A 21,376-nucleotide genomic window follows, 5' to 3' on the forward strand; every position below is an offset into this window, starting at 1 on the left:
CAGCCCCCCCACAACCATGCAAGTAGTAGCAAAGCCCCCAAAGAGACCATGATCTAGAGTCGATCAAAAACTACAGTCCATAACCCAGCACTTTGACATGCCCCAGGGTCTCTCTCTCACTGACAAAGGAGGGAGATATCACTCCTTCCATAGCAAGAGAGAGACCAACAGCTCACTGTCTGGATGTTACAGTCTGCAGCATCACTTTAATTCAAGTTCCCCAATTCGAGAATTAGTAGCAAATTCCCCTTCCTCCACCACCATTGTGTGAGAGAGAGAGTGATCACTCATGTGCGGAGGCCTCCAAAAGCCGCACCCACTGTCTTGATGTTCCAATCTCCCGCAACGCTTCAGTTGGCGACACCAGTGAGGAATCAGGCCCCAAAGGTGCACGTCTTCCAGGCCACTCCTGGAGCTAATGAAAATGCTAGGCCACTCAGCAAGCTCTAAGACCCACCACCATGAAGAACCACAGTTTGAATTCAGCTGTGAATCCTTCCCTTCTGCAAGTCACAAAATCAAAATTAATCGCCAAGCAATTACATCACAAATTACGAGTGATTTCCGCAGTTACCTGCTTCACGAGTACTTTGTTTAACAATGTAGTGTGATTATTTTTGTCTGTGGCAGAGCTTTTTTCTTTTGATACACGTTTAAGGACTTTAATGTGACATTACTCTCTGTAGTCTGGTGAACCTGCCCGTGTCCAGTTCTATTTTTGCCTACCCGACTGTAATCAAAGGCCTTTCTTGTTATTCTTCTTTTGGCTATGGTACGCCCCAAGGATTCCTCATTGCAGCATTTCAGTGTAATATTTATTTGTTCATTGAGATAGTGTGGAATGAGATGTTCCGCCCAACTTCAGGCACTGCACAGCAGCCCCAGTTTAGTCCTAGCCTAATCATGGGATAATTTACAATGACCAATTAACCTACCATCTGATACATCGTCGGACTGTGGGAGGAAACTAGAGTACCCATAGGAAACCCATGTGGTCACGGGATGAACATACAAACTCCTTATAGACAGGGTGGGACTTGAACCCAGGTCACCAGTACAGTAAAGCATTGTGCTCACCACTATGCTATCGTACCACACTGAAAGTGGTAATGGTTCTTGGTCATGGAGCTAGGAGTGAACTTGAGTATATACCTTCAGATTGGTCCACCATCTACTTCATTAAACCATCATTTGGCTTATACCAGAAGGTTCAAAGTACATTTATCATCATAGTATGTATACCATTTACAACCTTGAGATTCATGTTCTGGCAGGCACACCATGGCTCCAAGTTAATATCTCTTTATGGTTTAGAGAACCTCTATTACCATCATCTTGTGACTCAGATTCCTTCTGTGGCTCCCTCCTGCCTTCTGCTACTGGGGTCTAGTCTCTGGAATTCTTTCAGCATGTCTGGAGATTTATGGAAAAGCCTTTGATCCACTAACGTAAAATTTTTGCCATTGTCGGTTTCATAGTTATAAAGCAATACACCATGGAAACAGGCCCTTTGGCCCAGCTGGACCACAGCGTCCTCTCTGCTAGTCCCAGTTGCCATTGTTCAGCCTATCTCTCTCCAAGTCCCCCCTCTATGTACCTGTCCAAATGCCTCTTAAATGTTGCAGTTGTTGCTGCCAAGACCACTTGCTCTAGCACCTCATTTCCAGGTACTCATTACCCTCTCTGTAGAGAAGTTACCTTTCACCTCTCTTTTAAATCTCTCTCCCCTCTTATCTTGTATCTGTGCCTTCTAGTTTTGTCTCCCCAACCCTGGGGGAAAGACTGCTCAGTACACATTCATAGCTCTCAGAATGTTATCAGCTTTGAGGTTACCTATTTTCCTGTGCTCCAGGGGAATAAAGATTCCATTGTGCCTTGCATTTATGCACCTATGCTGTACAGAACCAATGACCCGGGTTCACTTCCAACAGGTGTCTGTATGGATTTTGTACAGTCTTCCTGTGACTGCGTGGGTTTCCCCTCTCAGTCCAAAGACATACTGGTTGGTTTGGTTAACTGGCCATTGTAAATTGTCCTGTGGTTAGGCTCAGGTTAAATAGGTTGCTGGGCAGTGCAGCTCTAAGGGCTGGAAGGGCCTGTTTCACGCATGTATCTCAATAAATAAATAAATCTCTCCCCTCTTATCTTGTATCTGTGCACCCTAGTTTTGGACTCACCAACAGAGGGGAAAGACTGCCCTTTATGCAGTCTTAAATGAGTTTATTAAAAAGTACAAATGATTAAAATACAACTTTTTTTTACAATAGTGGTTTCCAACACCCCTGTCTGTGGGCATTTTATGCACTCATTTGCAGTTCATTTGCATGTTTTATGGCACATTCAATGAAGATTGGAAGCTTTTGATGTAACCTCACTTAAGCATAGAATTATCATTGTAGTATGCTGGAGCTACTGTACATAAGACTAGCACTAATAAATACTTACCCAGTTCTGCTTTGTACAAATCAGATTTAAAACTAGAGGTGTATAGTTGATGCTGTTCCTGAGGCTCTCCATTTGGTCAGGGTCGACCATGGATATTGCATCCCAGATGTCTATGTAATATGCAGCTAGTACACAATCAAGCCAGGGCAGTACAATATGGAGAGCAAGCTGTTATCCCTGCAGCAGGCTCCCCATTGCTACACAGCTGACGAACCCAAAGGTACAGCAGAGACCAATGTAGTTTAGCACTAATGGCGTCGCAGGAGTTGGCAGTCAGCATTTGAACTCAATGTAGGACTGCCTTAGGGACTCCAGCTCCAGATTCTTCCTTGGGGTTTACTCCTACAGCCTTCCCCATGAGTGGGTATAGCTGCAAGGCAGCGGAGGTTTGAGATCAGAGATTTCCTTCTAGCTGAGCTGCCAGCCACGACTGATAAGCTCTATCTACCCTGTCCATGCCTTTCATAATGTTACATACCTCCTCAGCCTCCTTCACATACAGGGCCACAAACCTGGCTTCTCGAATTTCTTCAACCCAGGTAACAGCATGGTGAATCTCCTCTGCATTCTCTCCAGTGTAGCCACATTCCACCAATACTGTACATAAGACTAGCATTAATAAACACTTAACTACTTCTTTGTTCAAATCAGATTGCAATGCTATTTACAAAAGATGTATTTAAAAATATTCTTAACTGGTTTATTGAAGATAGTATTTGATGAATGCCACAAAGCCAAAAATTTGTCCCCTGTTGGTTCCTCAAAACCCACGAAAACTGGACTAGCAGTATTGGAGCTGCAGAACAAATTGCCAAAGGCTAGGGTAGTGTACGCCAGTGCTACAGGTATGCAAAATCCTTTATTTGGTTAAATGATGGAAGTTTAATTTTTTTTGTGATCACTGAATTAAATTTACTCTCTTGTGGGTTGGGGGGAACCTTGATCAAGTGATTGTAAAGTAAAATCCGCAAATGTGGAAATGCGAAATAAAAAAACGGAAAATGTTAGAAATGTGAATCAGATTCGGCAGCAACAGTGAAGAAGTAAACAGTTAAACGTTCAGGTTAATGACTTTTCATCTTTCTTACTAACTTTGTCCAGTCTTTTCCCATATAAATTTGTCACACTTGTGATGCTCTCCATTTCTTTCACAGTCTCTGCTTTCTTGGTACCAAATGACCCATCTTCCGCATAGCGTTAAAATTCCTCTGACACCAATGCATTCTGAGGACTCTTTGTTCCTTCCTTGAACAGAGCCCCAACCAGTTGCTCACCCTTGTTCTCATACACCTGGCTGAAGTCATTCTAATACTGCGCAGCCTCTCTGTCAAACTTATAACCATAAGACATAGGAGCAGAATTGGGCCATTTGGTCCATCGAGTAAGCTCTGCCATTCCATCATGGCTGATTAATTATCCCTCTCAACCCCGTTCTTCTGCCTTTTCCTTGTAACCTTTGACATCCCTGACTAATCAAGAATCTTATCAACCTCTGCTTTAAAAAAAAATGCCAATGATTTGCCCTCGACAGCTGCCTGTGGCGATGAATTCCATGGAGTCACTACCCTCGGGCTGAAGAAATTCTACCTTGTCTCTGTCCTAAATGGACATCCTTGTATTCTGAGGCTGTGCCCAATAGTCTTAGATTTCCCTGCTGTAGGAAACGTCCACTCTATTCAGGTCCCTCAATATTTGATGGGTTTCAATGAGATCTCCTCTCATTCTTCTAAACTTCAGTGAGTATGCTTGAGTGACAATTGAGCTTGAATCTGAAATTCGCCTTGAACTTGAGTACAAGCCCAGAGCCGACAAATGCTCCTGATACATCAGTGATCTGTCATAACCTAATGGACTGACAAAACAGGGTGAAGGAACTTTAATGTGCTAATTATTCAAAGGTTTCAGTCAATTAATGTACAGGTCCTTTTGTTTTTCCATATACGTCAAAGGTTTTAACTTAAAACTACTAAATCCTTTAAGGCTGATAGTGGAAGGGGGATTTGGATGACTTTTGATGACTTATTCTTCCATTACACTAACACTGTCATCCAGGTGCGTCAGAACCTCGCAATATGGCTTATATGAATCGGCTTGGAATCTGGGGAGAAGGTACACCCTTCAAAGAGTTCAGTGATTTCATTCAGGCTGTCGAGAGGAGGTAAGTTATAATCCGAACACTGAAATATAATGGTAACAATATGTGTGCTGAAATTAGATGTCCTTTAATTCCTTATACTCGTGTCTTAGCATATGACTGTCAATTGCTAGAAGTGTAACTCGTGATTTTGTTTCTTTGAAACAGAGGTGTTGGCGCAATGGAAATTGTTGCCATGGATATGAAGCTCAGGGGCATGTACATAGCAAGACAACTGAGCTTTTCTGGAGTAACCTTCAAAATTGAAGAAGTTCCCCTCAGTCAAGATTATATAAAGATGTATAATAGAGCAGTTAAGCTGGTAAGTTTGGCAAGCTTTCAATCTTTTCAGCGTATTGATGTGAGGGTACACCACCCTGGGATTCATACACACCACTGTGTTCACATGAGGTTCCTTAGCTCTTGTTAGAATTGAAGATTAAACAATCATAATGTTGGATTTGAGCTTTGAGGTCCTTCATTTTCATATCTTAACTGTGGGCTGATAAATCCATCAGACCAAAAGCTTTGTATAATTTCAAGTCTTCCAACAACATATCGATGCAGCTACAAAGAAGGCATGACAGTGGTTATATTTCATTTGGAGTTTGAGGAGACTTGGTCTGTCACCAAAACACTTGCAAAATTTCTACAGATATACCATGGAGAGTATTCTAACTGGCTGCATCACCGTCTGGTATGGGGATGGGGGCTACTGCATGGGATCGAAGTAAGCTGCAGAGAGTTGTTAACTTAGTCAGCTCCTTCTTGGGCATCAGCCTCTAGTGTCCAGGACGTCTTCAAGAACTGATGCCTCGGTAACGTGGCATCCATCATTAAGGACCCCCAGGTCATGCCTTGCCCTCGTTGCTACCATCAGGGAGGAGGTACAGAAACCTGAAGGAACAGGTTCTTCCCCTCTGCCATCCAATTCTGAATGGACATGGAACCCATGAACACTACCTCACTACTTTTTTTTCTATTTTTGCACTACTTGTTTAATTTAGCTACTTAATGTATAAGCTTGCTGTAATTCATGTTTTTTCTATTATTATGTATTGCATTGTACTGCTGCCACAAAGACAACAAATTTCCTGACATACAGTTTGAAAAAGTTGTGAACCTTTTGCAATTACCTGGTTTTCTGCATTAATTACTCATAAAATGTGGTCTGATCTTCATCTAAGTCACAATAATAGACAAACACAATCTGCTTAAGTTAATGACACACAACAATTGTACTTTAGATGTCTTTAATGAACACGTTGTTTAATCATTCACAGTCCAGGCTGGAAAAAGTATGTGAACCCTTGTATTTAGTAACTGGAAGAACCTTCTTTAGCAGCAATAACCTCCACAAAATATTTCCTGTAGCTGCTGACCAGATTTGCACAAAGGCGAGAAGGAATCTTAGACCATTCCTCCACTCTCTGACATCCTCCCGTAAAATGTCTTGACACAATTTTGAATTCATTGTTCCCTCAACGGTTGCAAGCTGTCCAGTCCCTGAGACATCAATGCAACCCCAAACCATGATGCCTGTCCTTCCACCATGCTTCGCAATTGGGATGAGGTTTCAGTGTTGGTGTGCGGTGCTCTTTTACATCCAAACATAGACATGTGCATTTCTGTCTCACCAGTCCACAGAACGTAGTTCCAAAAACATTGTGGAATGTCAAGTGGTCTTTTGCAAACTTCAGACGTGCAGCAACGATTTTTTTTTAGAGAGCATTGGTTTCCTCCATGAACACCATTCTTGTTCAGTGATTTTCTTATAGTGGACACATGAACAGCGACTTCAGCAAGTTCTAGAGATTTCTACAGCTCTTTGGCTATTAGCACATTCAGTATTGCACATTGTGCTCTTGGTGTGATCATTGCAGGAGGCCCATTCCTTGCAAGGGTAGCAACAGTACTGAATTTCCTCCATTTGTAGACAATTTATCTTGCTGTGGACTGATGAACACTTGGGTCTTTACAAATACTTTTCTAGCCTTTTCCAGCTTCATTTATCTCACCAATTCTTCTTTTAAGGTCCTCTGAAAGTTATTTTGTTCAAGGCATGGTGTGCATAAACAGATCTATCTTGAGAAGAGCAGGCTCTGTCAGTAAGCTAACTTTGTGTGTCTTTTTTATAGGACAGGGCACCCTACAGCCCACACCTCCAATCTCATCTCATTGATTGGAACACCTGACTCCAAATAGCTTTTGTAGAAAACATTACCCCAGAGGTTCACATACTGTTTTAAACCTAGACTGTGATTGTTTAAATGGTGTACTCAGTAATGACAAGGAATACAATTGTTTATTTATTATGAGTTTAGGCAGATTGTGTTTGTCTATCATTGTGACTTAGATAAAGATCAGGCCACATTGTATTGGTAGTTAATGCAGAAAACCAGGTAACTGCAAAAGGTTCACAAACTTTTTTTGCAACTGTATGCTGCGAAGGTTAAACCTGATTTTGGTTTAGATTCTGACAATATGATCATTTGAGTTGTTTATGCAAAGAAAAGCATGATATAGGTATTGCTTGATGCTGAATCTTGGAGCAAATCAGTTTCCCCGAATACCAACAACATAAATGTACTCTACACCTGATTCTGAGGTAGTAGTGGTAAGCTTCCCAGAGCTGCTGGTCTTGGAATTGCAAGCAGATAATTGTAGAGCTGTTTGTGGAACAGGATTAATCCCAATATTTTGCATGTTGGACGTGTACGTGGATTTGGTGCTCCAGTGAACGAACAAAAAATGAAGAAATGTGTAATCGAGGTGCTTGATTAGAACTACAAGCTCAAATAAACATTATTTTTAAACATTATATTTATGTCTTTTCAGTTCAACCGTGCATTTAGTGAAGTGAGAGCTTAGATGAGCATTGCAGAGAACATTCACTCTAATTCTGTTTAACAGCTGCACAGACCAACCATTGCTCTGAGCATAGCCTGAAAACTGTGTCGCACTTTAACTGTTTTTTATATAATATGCACATCAAACAAACACAAACCACAACTCAACACAAGTAAACAATGTCAGGCAGTCAAAACAATTGAATGGCACTAGGGAAAAAATGAAATGTTTTGACTAGATGGCAACACTGTTGTGTTTATTGTTACAAAATTGGTGTATAACTTGAAACATTGACAATGTAAATAAGTTGAAACTCTAAAATCGTTCTAAGTTAAGATTGTGGTATGTTTATAATTTAGAAAATGTACGAATTATAGTCATTAACACATTAATTGTAAAGTACTTCACAATTAACATAGATTTCTAAATTATGTCAGCCTAATTTCAAAATTATATAAAAGGAAGTTCCTGCTGCGAGGCAACAAAGAAGCATTTCAGTTACTGCACGGCCATGCACCCGCACAGCTTAAAGGGAGCAGTGATTACAAGTCAGCATTTTTGGCTATGTTTAATTTTTGGTTTGGATTTGGTTATCTGACATTTCACTTGGGCATAGTTGACATGCTACAGCTGCCACTGATGTTCCCAAGGTGGTGAGTGGGACCACTGTAGCAGAAATGTGAATGAAATTTAATCTTGGTAATGAAGCCCCATTGGTCAGGACCAGGGTACTAATATCTCAGAATCAGGTTTATTCTAGCTAGCATATATTGTGAAATTTGTTATTTTGTGGCAGCTGTACATGTGTGTTAAACAAGTAGTCAAAAAAGAGTGGGGGGGGGGAAAAGAAATCTGATGACTGAGTGGAAGCAGCTCTTCCTGAAACTTTGAGTGTGTCTCTTCAGGCTCTTTGATGGTAGCACGTGGATTTACCTTTAGGAGCACAGAAAATTAATGAAAATATCTGGCTCATTCTTGTCCCCACACCCATGCAAGAGTCCAGGTGATAATTAAATCTGTTTTTTTAGAGGGGTCGGTAACTGGAATCCTTCACAGGTGTGCAGATTGAGAGGAAGTATACTTAAAATGAATCTGAGAATCTCTAGCCTTGTAGTTTGTGCCAGACGGAGCAAGCAAGGAAAAGGGAAGTCAGGACCCGAAAGAGAGAGACGGGTGGAAACTGGCAGCAGAAGTGACAGCATTTTCATGTTCTCAGTGAATGGAGGAAGCAGTGGCAGTCTGGTCATCAGCAGACTGGGAGAGTGACTAGTACTGAAACTGTTCCACATAATCCACAAAATGACAGATGTAGGAACTGGTTTAGTATTGTTACACATACCAAGGAACAGTGAAAAACTTTCGCACGCCCACAGTTATCATTTCATCATATAAGTACAAGAGAAAATAGTAACGGAATCCAGGAATAATAAGGTTCCCACAGCTCTGTCTTGAATCTAATGAATATGACTTGTTGAAGGTTTTTGTGTGTGCATTAGCACAGCTAGCCGATATGAGTAGACTGACCTTCAGGGGAAAAAAGGCAATCACATTAAAACATACGATTTGCAGGGTCAGTGTTTCCCCTGTCTGGGCTATTCAGGATGGTGGCAGTAAGAATCTCTTCACCTCAGTGTTTGGTATTCTCTGTCCACGAAGACTGTAAAAGGCATGGTCACTCAGTATATTCATGAAAGATGTTGAGAGACTTTAGGATGTTAAGAGAGTCAAAGGTTATAACAGGGAGAGTCAGTCCTGATGTGCTTCAATGTGACCACAGAAGCAGGTTTATTATTGAGGAATCTGTTGTTTTGTGGCAGCAGTATAAAATATACTGTAAATTATAATAAGAAATGTACATTTAATAAAAGGTTAAGTACGTAATGCAAAAAATAGTGAAGTTTGTTCCATTCAGAAATCTGATGGAGGATGGGAAGAACTTGTTAATAAAACATGGAGTGTATGTCTTCAGGGTTCCTGACCCTCCTCACTGATGGTAGTAACGAGGAGAGGGGGCATCCTGGGTGATGAGGCTTAAGACAGCACAGTACAGGCCATTTGACCCTCGATATTGTGCTGACCTTTCAACCTACACTAAGATCACATCCCTCCCAAAAGCCTAAAACCCTCCATTTTTCTTTCATCCATGTGCCTATCTAAGAGTTTCTTCAATGCCCCTAATGTACCTTCCTCTACCACCAGCTGTGGCAGTGTCAGACACACACCACACTCTGCGTACATTTAAAAAAAACTTCTGACATCCCCTTGTACTTTCATCCAGTCACCTTAAAATTATGCCTTTTTGTATTAGTCATTGCCACCCTGGGGAAAAAGTCTTTGGCTATCCGCTCTGTCTATTCCTCTTGCCTTGTCCACCTCATTTCCTTCTCCCGTGCTCCAAAGAAAAAAGCCCTAGCTCGCTCAACCTATCAAGGTACTAAATGGCATGCTCCCATTTATGGTCTTATTAAAGGTGGTTCATTCTGTGGTCAAATAACTTGAGGTTATTTGTTTAAAGATTTTATGTATGGTTTAAAATCATAACAGTATCAAGAGCATTACTGCAGCACAGATAGAGTTAGCATTTTCCTTTCCCATGAAGCGTAAAATAGCTTTGAATTGTTTCTTTAAAAAAATTGATTTTTGTATGTTGACTTTTTAAAAATCTTTTCAGTGGGTGGAGGCCAGGGAGAAATTTCAAATGTCAGCAGAGCTGATTGATGCGGAGCAGCGAATGAAGAAGTCCATGTGGGGACAGTTCTGGTCAGCACATCAGCGTTTCTTTAAATACCTCTGCATAGCTTCCAAAGTTAAAAGGATTGTGCAACTTGCCCGTGAAGAGATCAAAAATGGAAAGGTAATGATTGATAAACAGCTTCTTTAAATGGGATGATTCATGTGTGGGGCCATTACTAAATGTGATAGAGTAGCCCCTTTATCCTGAGCTGGTTTGAATGTGGGATTCACTGCTACAGAATGTGGCTGAGCCAAATTCATTGAGATCGCTGTGTGCTAGACTGAGGCCATCGGAATTGGCATCTGTGGATTTCTGAATGGGCTGCAGTAATGTCTGCTGTTGTGAACTTTGGTTTTGAATGCTTTTTGCTTACTTTATTATTTGCATGATCTTTTTTCTCTCTCTGCACATTGAGTGTTTGATGGTCTTTTGTTTTTAATGGGTTCCAATGAGTTTCTTTGTTTTATGGCTGCCTCTAAGGAGATGAATCTCAAGGTTGTACATACTTTGATAATAAATGTCCTTCAAACTTTGAAAATAACAAGTGGGCCATGAAAAGTTGTAGAATGTAATTCTGCTTGGATGATAGTGGGAAGGGTCTCATAAGGGTTAAAATGGTCTAGGTGGGTTTGGATTGTTCATTTTTGTAGTGTGTACAAGGTAACTGAAAAGCATAGTCAAAGTTCTGTATTTTGAGAAACAGAGCCAGTAGTAGATGGAATTAAAGGCAAGTTAAAATAAGTATATTGTTCTCATTAGGATTTATTTTTATTTTCAAAAAGAGGAGGGACAGACTGAGAGCTGAAAGGGTATGAGAGCAAGCCAGAAGTGTTGAACAGCAGTATCACCCATTAGTAGCTCAAGCAATACTTCAATACTCCAGTGATGCCCACTATTAACGACAGCATCAGTTGGTTTATTAAATTCAATATTGCCGACAGCCTTTTGAACCGTTGCTTACAACAGCCAATGCGCGCACTACAAAGGGTCTAGCAAGTCGTTTGCTGGGGTAGATTTAAAATAGGCTTAAATTTGGTTCAGAGATACAAATATTTGTGCAAAGTTGATGCTATGCTGCTTAATTGGGACTTCTGAACAGTTCCTAACTAGCGTCAGTTACGTGCACTTGTGTGGCCATTAGTTAGACACTACTCGGTGCTTGAGCGACCAACTTTTAAATGGCATCAGTTGCATGTGTTTGTGTTCAAAAAGACAGTGATTTTAGTCGCTGGTAGTTGGTGAGAAATAAGCAGTAAGGCAATTCAGAACTGTTTTGCTCACTGCAGTTTCAAGCATTCGAGCTTGGAGATGCCAGAAACAGCCGGGAGTGAAAATAAAGCAATTTCACTGCTTCAACAAGTTAGGAATTAAGAAGAATTTGGAGGTACCAAAAGTCATCTTGTATGTTACAATGACACTGAAGATTTGGAGGATGCAGTCGTTGAAAGCATTGTGTGAAGGCAGTCCATTATTTGCACTAGGTGTCTGCGTTGATTTTGTTCATCTGCATTGATTTTGTTCATCTACAGTCAATCAAAAAGAACACAGCATACTAGTACACAGTTTTATACTACTGTAGTAGTATTAGTTGTGTTCTAATGTGTTCTGTATTTCAAGTAAATAGAAATTTGTTACTCAGTTAAGTAGTTGTTTGTCTTTGTTATATCTTTTAACTATTTCCATGAACTTCGACTAATTGGGCCAAAATGTTATTGGGTCTCGATGTGTCGCAGTTATCCAGAATCCACCGTACTTTATTAATGAAATGTTATCTGCTTTTTAAGCTCTAGACTTCAGATATATAAGGGATATTGTTGGTACTTGAATGGACAGGAAGAAGGAGATTTCATGGAAAGGCTCTGGGTAAAGGGAAATTTTCTTTTAAGAAGAGTTATTAAAAATAGAGGTCAGGAATTTTTCTTTGAAAGCTTTGTGAGATCGTAACTTAGCTTGCCACAGATGTTGGGAAATGAACAAATGTTCTTTTATGAGATAATTGTGTGAATAGTGAAGTGGAAAATTTGCAGGGCTGCGAGGAGTGAACTTGTCTCCAGCAAGTGCCAATAGAGATGGTTATCTATGAGTCATCAATGTGCCCCTAAGTCTTTGTGGTTTTTCACACTTCAACATGCTCATAATTGCCCACAATAAATTTATGTTCAGATGGGGTTAGGGACCTTTGTGTGACCATGTATTTTCTTTTGATGTCTCCAGATCTGGTTGTGAAGTTTTCATTGTAATGGTTTCACTAACCTTAACAATTGGGTCATTCAGTGACTGCAGTGTGATTTGTGTCAACAGTGATGAGATTAGTGTGATCTGTGCTTTTAATGAAGGTGCGACGGTAACCAATAACCTTCAGCATACTGTAGAGTCTTGTGACATTCTGATCGATACTGGTTCAGGCCTTGTCATCTTTTGTTTTCCTCCCTGCAGTTGTTAATTTGCTACTCTGAACAGCAGTTTAACCATGTTGTTGAACAGAAAAGAGATTGTTTAAATTCAATCTCTGAAGCTGTATAAGATGTTGGTGAGGTGGTATCTGCAGTTTTGGTCACCTACTTATGGGAAAGATGTAAATAAGGTTGAAAGAGTACCCAGAAAATTTTCAAGGATGTTGCTGATTCTGGAGAACCTGAGTTATATGGAAAGATTGAATAGGTTAGGACTTTATTCCCTGGAATAATATTCCCTTTGACAGAGGTATACAAAATTATGATAGAGGTGGCATTAAGGTAATAGATCTCAATGGATATAATTCCTTTATTTTTCCAGCATAGTTGAATCTGGCCCATCGCTGACTTAAGTCTCTATTTGTAAATGAAGTTCAAAGTATGTATACACTATACAAGCTCGAGACTTGTCTCCTAATCGGCAGCCAGAAAACTAAGAAGCACAAAAGAACCAATAAAAGACCATCGAACACCCATTGTGCTAGGGGGGAGAAAAACAAATGGTGCACGTAAATAACATTCTGAATTGAAGTCCACAAAGAGCACATCCCCAGACCCTAAGTAGAGCATAGAACCAAATAAATACCGTGGAGCGACGAGCTGAACTGGCTTATCCTTCACCTTGGGCCCAGGCCTTTTCAATGTGGCGCAGTGCTAAAATTGTCATTCAAACATTGGGCTCAGTCACCTCGATCCTCTGTGGGGCCTGGATCTCGATTCGGCCTGTACCCATCCAATCAATCAAACCTAGGGTCTTGCTCTCGTGATGAGCCTGCTGCCTCACCTTACCTTAGTTCCGCCACATGGAATTGCCTCCAAGTCCAAAGGGAAGTTACAGACTATTGCTTGTGATGATCATTTACCAGAAAAAGAGTAATTAACAAAGTATTTAGTTGCCTCCCTTGTTTCATCAGCCACCAGCCAGAAGTCGTTGAGGTTCACCAGTGTCATCTTAAACCTGAACTAAATCACAGAAAATCCAATTAGCAGTGAGATAAATCTACAGGGCAAAACAAAACAAAATTTAACACTGATATTGTGTCTGGAGTCAAAAAGATAATGTGGGAAATGCTGTTTTGGATGCTATTCTCCCCTTTGGTTTAACCATGTTGTTGAACAGAAGAGAGAATGTTTAATTTCATTCTAAGTGAGTGAGGCTTCCATTGGTCAGAGTCAGCCATGGATGTTGCATCCTACCTGTTTAGATACGAAAGCCTGGGCAGTACAATATGATGACGCCCAAGTAGCAACCTCCTCCTCCCCTCTCCACTCATCTGGTGAACCCAAAGTAACAACCGAGACCAATACAGTTTGGCATCAGTGGTATCGTAGGGATTGTCAGTTGGCGTTGAACTCAATGTAGGACTGTCGTAGGGACTCCAGCTCTGGATTTTTTCCTCGGGGTTTACTCGCAAAGCCTTCCCCATGAGTGGCTGCAAGGCAGCGGAGGTTTTCCTTCTCCTAGATAAACTGCCAACCACAGCTGATGAGCCCCATCAACCTGAAGCGACTGGTTTTAAGGCTCCAGTAACCTGCCTTTGTCCCTTCTCCTGTCAGTTGAAACAGTTCCGCTAGGCTTAATGGTGAAGCCACACATGAAGGCCAGGAACTGGACTTGGTTGTCAGAAGCTATTTGAGACGCACGTGATTGGGAACATTTAATAGGTTGTGGGAGCTTTTCCCCAGTACCACTCCGGCTATGACATCCTATAGGAACCAAATTCAATCTCTACCTCACCTCAGTGATTACCACTGTTATATAGGTAAATCAGAGCACTACATAGAATATGTCCTTGGATTTCAACCCACACCCATTCACACAATCTGACCCAACAGTGGATTTACGTCCACTCAAAATTCCTTTCTTTGTTAGTCCGTTTCTAGAAGCTTAAGTCTATTAAAGGTATATAAAACCCATGTCCAATTGTATCCAGAGTAGTTCTGACACCATCATTTAGTAAATACATGCAACCTCTATTTATCCCTAGAATTAAATGACATAATCTAAGTATATGTTTTAAGAACTTAGAATGTTTGTGGTAACTTGATGGAAGCAAGTTTTCAACCTGTTATGGAGAACTTGAAAGGAGTATAGGGATACCGTTAAGGGGAACAACAATCTAGGGTCTCACAGTTAAAGACCAGAGCATGAGGAAAAATACTTCTTAAAAATACATGTTTGATTGATTAATTTCAAATTGGAGTTTTTTTTGATTAACCAAAGATATAGAGGAGTATTGAGCGAAGGTGAGTTTAAGCAGGTAGATGACCTTGTGGTCATGGCCGCACCTGTGTGACAAACAAGGCTTGAGCTGGCCTATGTTCTCTTGTTCACCCTTTTCTAGCTTCCTTTTGCATTCTTCTAGCATCTAGAACAGGGGTTCCCAACCTGGGGTCTGCGGAACCCTCGCTTCATGGTGTTGGTCCATGGCATGCAGAAGGTTAGGAGCCCTGCCAATCAATTTTTGTAACCCACACAAAGTGCCGGAGGAAATCAGCAGGTCTGGCAGCATCTATGGAGAGGGAAAACAAGTTGATGTTTCGGGCCAAGACCCTTCATCAAGACTGGAAAGGAAGTGGGGAAGATGCCAGATTAAGAAGGTAGGGGGGTGGGAGGAATGGGGACAAGCTTGAAGGTGATAGGTGAAGCCAAGTGAATGGGAATGAAGTAAGAAGCTGGGAGGAGATAGGTGGAATTGGTAAAGGACTGAAGAAGAAGAAATCTGATAGGAGGAGAGTGGACCATTGGCAGAAGGGAAGGAGGAGGGGATCGGGGAAAGTGAATAGGCGGGTGAGGCCAGAGTGGGATATTGAGGGAGAGAAGGAGGAGGGGGGAAATTACCAAAAGTTGGAGGCTAACCTCTGGTTAGGGAAAATCTGAATGAACTTTCGTGGCTTTTATGTCGTATTTGTGTGGCCACTGGTTTTGCTTTTCTTGTCCTAAGTAAAGCAGAGGCTACTGTAGCAACCCCTTGTTTCTGTGTCAATGACTGTCCTCTCTTCATAAGGTCAGAAGTGCTCACGTTTTCCACTGATAGCACTGTGTTCACTTTCTCTTCTAACTTATCAAGTGATGCAGACCATGCCTGTATGCAGCAACACCAAAATACTATTTGATAATAAATTTACTTTGAACTGAAACACGTATGTCACCATATACAACCCTGAGTTTCGTTTTCTTGCAGGCATATTCTGTAAATCCAAGAAATGAAATGGAGTCAATGAAAGACCACACCCAAACAACCAATGTGCAAAAGATAACAAACTGCAAGAAGAAAAAATAATAATAATAAATTTCTTCTCTTAAGTGACAAATCGTTAATGCTAATGATCAGCAACAGTGGATCCACCCCACCAATGTGGCACACTATCTGTAGACCAGGTGTCTCAAAATTCACCCTCTAGTACCACCTCCCTCCTACCACCAACCAGCCTAGTGTCCAATTGGCTAGCTCACCCGAGATCCCTTGAAATGTACCTTTCCTGGCAACACCATGCAAGACCTTGTCCCAAAGTCCTTGAGTGACAAGGAGAGGCATTGCCCAGCCTTGTCAATCCTCTTAGTCACCTCTTCAAAATAAAATTCCATCACATTCGTGAGACTCTTATTTCCCATGCACAAAGCTATGCTGACAATGCCGAATCAGACCTTGCCTTTCCAATTGCTGGTTGACACTGCCCTTCCAGTAACTTTCCTAATACTGGTGTGAAGCTCACCTGCCCCTAGTTCCTCGATGCGCAATCTTGGCTCAGAAGGTTGAGCATTCCATTCCTCTAAGAGTTACTGCTCAACCCGCTGAGTCTCCCCGCCAATTAATTTGCTGTTCCCTGGCTTGCCCTTGCAGCTCTTGAATAAAGGCACAATGTTTGCCACCTTCCTCTCTCCACATATTTCACCCATTTCTACTGATAGCAATATCTCTACCAGGGCCCAGTAATTTCTTCCCTGGTTTCCCACATTGTCCTTGGATACGGTTGTTTGGGCCCTCGGGATTTAACCACCTTTTGATTTTTAAGACTTACATCGCCTGCTCCTTTGTAATGTGGATGTGTGTTAGATACATGGGTTACAACCTAAGAGAAAAATGACTTCAGTGCGAGGGTGTTTATTAGGTGCATCAAAAATCAAAGTTACAAAATTTAGTGAAATGAAAACTGCCATTGTTTACAAAACTGTATTTACCAGAAAACACAATAATAGCTTCATACATATTTCTTGTCCAGGGTGAACTGCATGCAACCCCTGTCTCTCTTGCACTGAGGGCAATGAGCTTTTTATTCAACACTAAGACGTACCATCTTTAATTACCCACAAAGTTAACTTAAGACTACACGTGAATTAGAGTACGATCCTACACCCCACAATGTAGTTACAATCATATTACACAATGAACAAAAGCATCTACATTAGATACCGTATACGAACAACAGATACACATTTACACATCTCCAATACTAAAGAAATGGAATATTCTGTCATGTACGCTCTCCATCACAATGTGTTTCCAGACATGAGTATTCTCTTCCTTGAGCTCCATAGCTTCCCTAGGGCACAGAAATGATTCTCCAGGATGTTGCCTAGACTGGAGGGCTGTCTATAAGAGATTGGATAGGCAGTGTTAGTTCTCATTGGGAAATGGGAGGCTAAGGGGTGTCTGCATAGAGATTGACACAATTGATGGACATAAATAAGACAGTTTATTTCCCAGGAAACAGAGGGCACAGGTTTTAAGTTGAGAGGAATATGTTCTTCAGAAGGTGCTGAATATTTGAAATGAGCTGCCAGAGAGGTAGCCAAGGTAGATACTACTGCAACTTTTAGATGAATTTATTTCTCACTCTGTACATCAAAATGCACAGTGAAATGAGTCATTTGCCTTAACAACCAATGCAATCTGATGATGTGCTGGGGGTAGGCTACAAGTGTTCCCACTGTCATGGTGGGGGGTGGGGGGTTTGGCTTATTTGTCAGTTGAAAGCTGCTTCAGCCGTGTCATTTGTTGATTGGCCCATTTAAAGGACACAGCCACTCTTTCCCATTGGTTGGTTTGGGTGCCGTGGCGCCAGTTTCTGGTTCCGGTCATCTTGAGGGTATAAGAATAGCATGTGTGGGTGGCCTGGCCTTTTTCTTTTGTCTCCAGGGCCTGCTGCGGGCTGAGGTTGCAACCAGCACTGAAGAACCATTAGAAAGAGTGTTGCAGGCATAGGTGCCCCTCCCTCCCCCCCCCCCCCAGCTTTTGTTTAGTTAAGAATTAATTTTATAGAACGCTTAGTTCTTCAGTTTCATGGCTTGGAGGGATTTGATGGAGTTACCTGTTCAATTAAAGGGTGACTGAATGTCCAACATTGTGGTTTTGTGTAGTTCAGACTTGTTTAGCTTGACGCCTGGTTTAGTGTTTCACTGTTCATTTTCAAATAAATACTTAACGTGCCCATTCTCAATCTGCGTCTTCCGTTTCACTCACTCGATCCTCGAATCTGCATCCACATACAGTACTCACAGCATGCCCACAGTGTCTACGTACTCACATGTGGGGTTCCTATCCAAACTGAGTTGTTTGGACTGGTTGTTGGTTTAGGAAAGGAGGGCAGGCATAATGAGAGTAAGATTGGCATAGGTGAGCACCGTGGTTGGCATGGGCACAGTGGGACGTTTCTGTGCAGTAACTTTCTGTGACTAAGTGGCATCTGTCCTGCCTTGTGCACTTGTGTCAGATCGTCTCTCCTTTATTGTCATTGCATTATGTTCCAGTTATTCACTTTGCTTGTTCCTTTTCACGCCTTGTGGCCCACCAAGCAACATTTTTTTGCTCTTTCCATAGCATTTTGACTGTTTTTGTTTTACAAGCTCGAGTTGCTAGCTGGTCACTCAACCCAGCATAGATGGAAAGCATTCAAGGGGCTGGCCATATTTGAACTCTGGACCATTTGCCTCAAAGCCTGGTGCTGGTGCTACTACACCAATGGCTGGTTCACTTTGCTTAGCAAAATCTAATGGCTAACACATTGAAGTTGATTTGCTACATTATGCCTGTTCTACATGTGTGTAGTCTTTTGTAATTTTATTTCAAAGTTCAAAGTAAATTTATTATCAAAGTACATGTATGTCACCATATACAACCCTGAGATTCATTTTTCTGTGAGCATACTCAGAAAATCTTAGAAGAGTAACTATAACAGGATCAATGAAAGTCAACCAGAGTGCAGAAGACATCAAACTGTGCAAATGGAAATATAAATAATGAGAACATGAGATAACAGGATAGAGTCCTTGAAAGTGAGATCATTGGTTGTGGGGCAAGTGAGTGTAGTTATCCCCTTTGGTTTTAGGAGCCTGATGGTTAAAGGGTACTAACTGTTCTTGAACATGGTGGTGCGAGTCCTGAGGCTCTTGTACCTTCTACCTGATGGCAGAAGCAAGAAGAGAGCTCGGACTGGGTGGTAGGGTTCCCTGATGATGGATGCTGCTTTCCTACAACAGCACCGTAAATAGATAAATATTTATTTATTTGTTTGTTAAGCTACACCATGGTATAGGCCCTTCCAGCCCTTCGAGGCCACTCCACTCAGCATTCCCCCAATTTAACCCTAGCCTAATCACGGGACAATTTACAATGACCAGTTACCCTATCAGCCAGTGTGTCTTTGGACTATGGGGGGAAGTACAGTAAAGCTGAATTTGGAGTATTGTGTAAAGTTTTGGTCACCAACCTACAGAAAATATGTAAATAACATTGAAAAAGAAAATTTACAAGGGTGTTGCAGGGACTGGAGGAACTGAGTTACAAGGAAAGATTGAATAGGTTAGGACTTTATTTGTTGGAATGTAGAAGATTGAGTGGATATTTAATAGAGATGTACAAAATTGAGAAGTATAGATAGGGTAAATACAAGCAGGATTTTTCCACTGAGTTTGGGTAGGACTGCAACCAGAGGTCATAGGTTAAAGGTGAAAGTGAAAAGTTTAAAGGGAACATGAGAGGAAACCTCTTCACAGGGTGGTGAGAGTGTGGATCAACCTGCCAGCATAAGTGGTGCATGCAAACTCGATTTCAATGTTTAAAAGAAGTTTGGATAGGCACATGGATGGGAAGGGTGTGGAGAGCTATGGTCCCAGTGCAGGTCGATGGAAGTAGGCATGGACTAGATGGGCCAAAGGACCTGTTCCTGTGCTGTACTTTTCTGTGACTATGACTCAGAACAAAACTTTGTCACTTAGAGGGTGGTGAGAGTATGGAACGAGCTTCCAGCACAAATGGTGCATGCAAGCTCGATTTCAGCTTCTGTGCTGTACTTTTCTATGACATTGTGACTCTGTCTAATCTTTCTAATGGCTTAATTTTTCTATTTACTTCTAGTGTGTGGTGATTGGTCTTCAGTCCACTGGAGAAGCAAGGACCCTGGAAGCTCTGGAGGAAGGTGGTGGTGAACTGAATGACTTTGTTTCAACTGCTAAGTACGTTTGCGCGGTATAAATGAATCTTTTACTGAATATCTTGTTTGACAGGTTGTGGCAGTACAAAGCTACGTGTATTATTGCTAATATATAAATGGAATGTGGGAGTTTCTGTCTTTCTGAAATGCTCTGCCATTGTCATCTGGAATTTCATTCTTTTGCTACAGGTGTCTATACCCACAAACTACTAAATTAAGCGAGGAAAACTGTGGAAGGTAACCATAAGATATAGGAGCAGAATTAGGATATGTGGCCTATCGAGTCTCGCTGATCCATTTCTCTCTCAGTCTCAAACTCCAGTATCCCTTCATGCTCTGACTAATCAAGAATCTATCAACCTCTGCTTTAAATATACCCATTATCTTGGCAACGAATTCCACAGACTCACCGCTCCCTGGCTGAAGAAATTCCTTCTCATCTGTGTTCCAAATGGACATCCTTCTTTTCTGAGGCTGTGCCCTCTGGTCTTGGACTGCACCACCATAGGAAACATCTTCTCCATATCCACTCTCTCTAGGCCTTTCAGTGAGATACCACCACCACCCCACCTCCAATTCTTCTGCATTTCAGTGAGTACAGGCCCAGAGCCATCAAAAGCTCCTCATATGATAAGCCTTTCAATCCTGGAATCATTTTTGTGAGTGTCCTTTCAACATTCAGTAAGTTTCAATGGTACTCTCCCTCACTCCCCCTCCCACCTCCCATTCAAATGGGGCACGTTTATTGCTTTTCTTTCTCTGGTGAACTAGCAAGCTCCAGTGTGATGTTCCCCAGATGTGGTCAGGCTCTATAAATGCATGATCCAGGAAAGTTCTGAAGTACTATGGTTTAGACGTCAGATTGGTTCTTGAGCTGTCCTAATTAAAACACGGTGCAGATAGTTTTAAATAAATTTTTGTTAAAGAATCCATTTAAAACTTCTAACAGCTCAGTTTGAACTATTATGACGTGGCAGTTTAAAGATATAAAGCACTGAAAGCAATTACTACATGTAACTGGTTTCATGAATAGCAGCTGTGTTGTTTTGCCCATGTTTCCCAAATGTCATGTATCAGGAGGATCAGGGGGATCTTGGGGTCCGAGTCCACAGGACACTCAAAGCTGCTGTGGAGGTTGGCTCTGTGGTTAAGACAGCATACAATGCATTGACCTTCATCAATCATGGGATTGAGTTTAAGAGCCGAGAGTAACGTTGCAGTTATATAGGACCCTGGTCAGACCCTACTTTGAGTACTGTGCTCAATTCTGGTCACCTCACTACAGAAAGGACGTGGAAACCATAGGAAGGGTGCAGAGGAGATTTA

General features: G+C 41.5%; 1 protein-coding gene across 1 annotated transcript in view; it reads left to right on the forward strand.

Annotated features, from left to right (window-relative positions):
- Positions 1–21,376, forward strand: part of sbno1 (strawberry notch homolog 1 (Drosophila)) — a 145,292-nt gene that overhangs the window by 76,335 nt on the left and 47,581 nt on the right. Inside the window, exons 10-14 of the mRNA XM_072240752.1 lie at positions 3,155–3,290; positions 4,498–4,603; positions 4,748–4,901; positions 10,101–10,283; positions 19,975–20,072. Of these exons, the coding sequence (XP_072096853.1) occupies positions 3,155–3,290; positions 4,498–4,603; positions 4,748–4,901; positions 10,101–10,283; positions 19,975–20,072 (677 nt within the window). The remainder of the gene's footprint in view (positions 1–3,154; positions 3,291–4,497; positions 4,604–4,747; positions 4,902–10,100; positions 10,284–19,974; positions 20,073–21,376) is intronic.

Source organism: Mobula birostris, chromosome 22 (assembly GCF_030028105.1).
Source record: "Mobula birostris isolate sMobBir1 chromosome 22, sMobBir1.hap1, whole genome shotgun sequence".
Taxonomy (NCBI): domain Eukaryota; kingdom Metazoa; phylum Chordata; class Chondrichthyes; order Myliobatiformes; family Myliobatidae; genus Mobula; species Mobula birostris.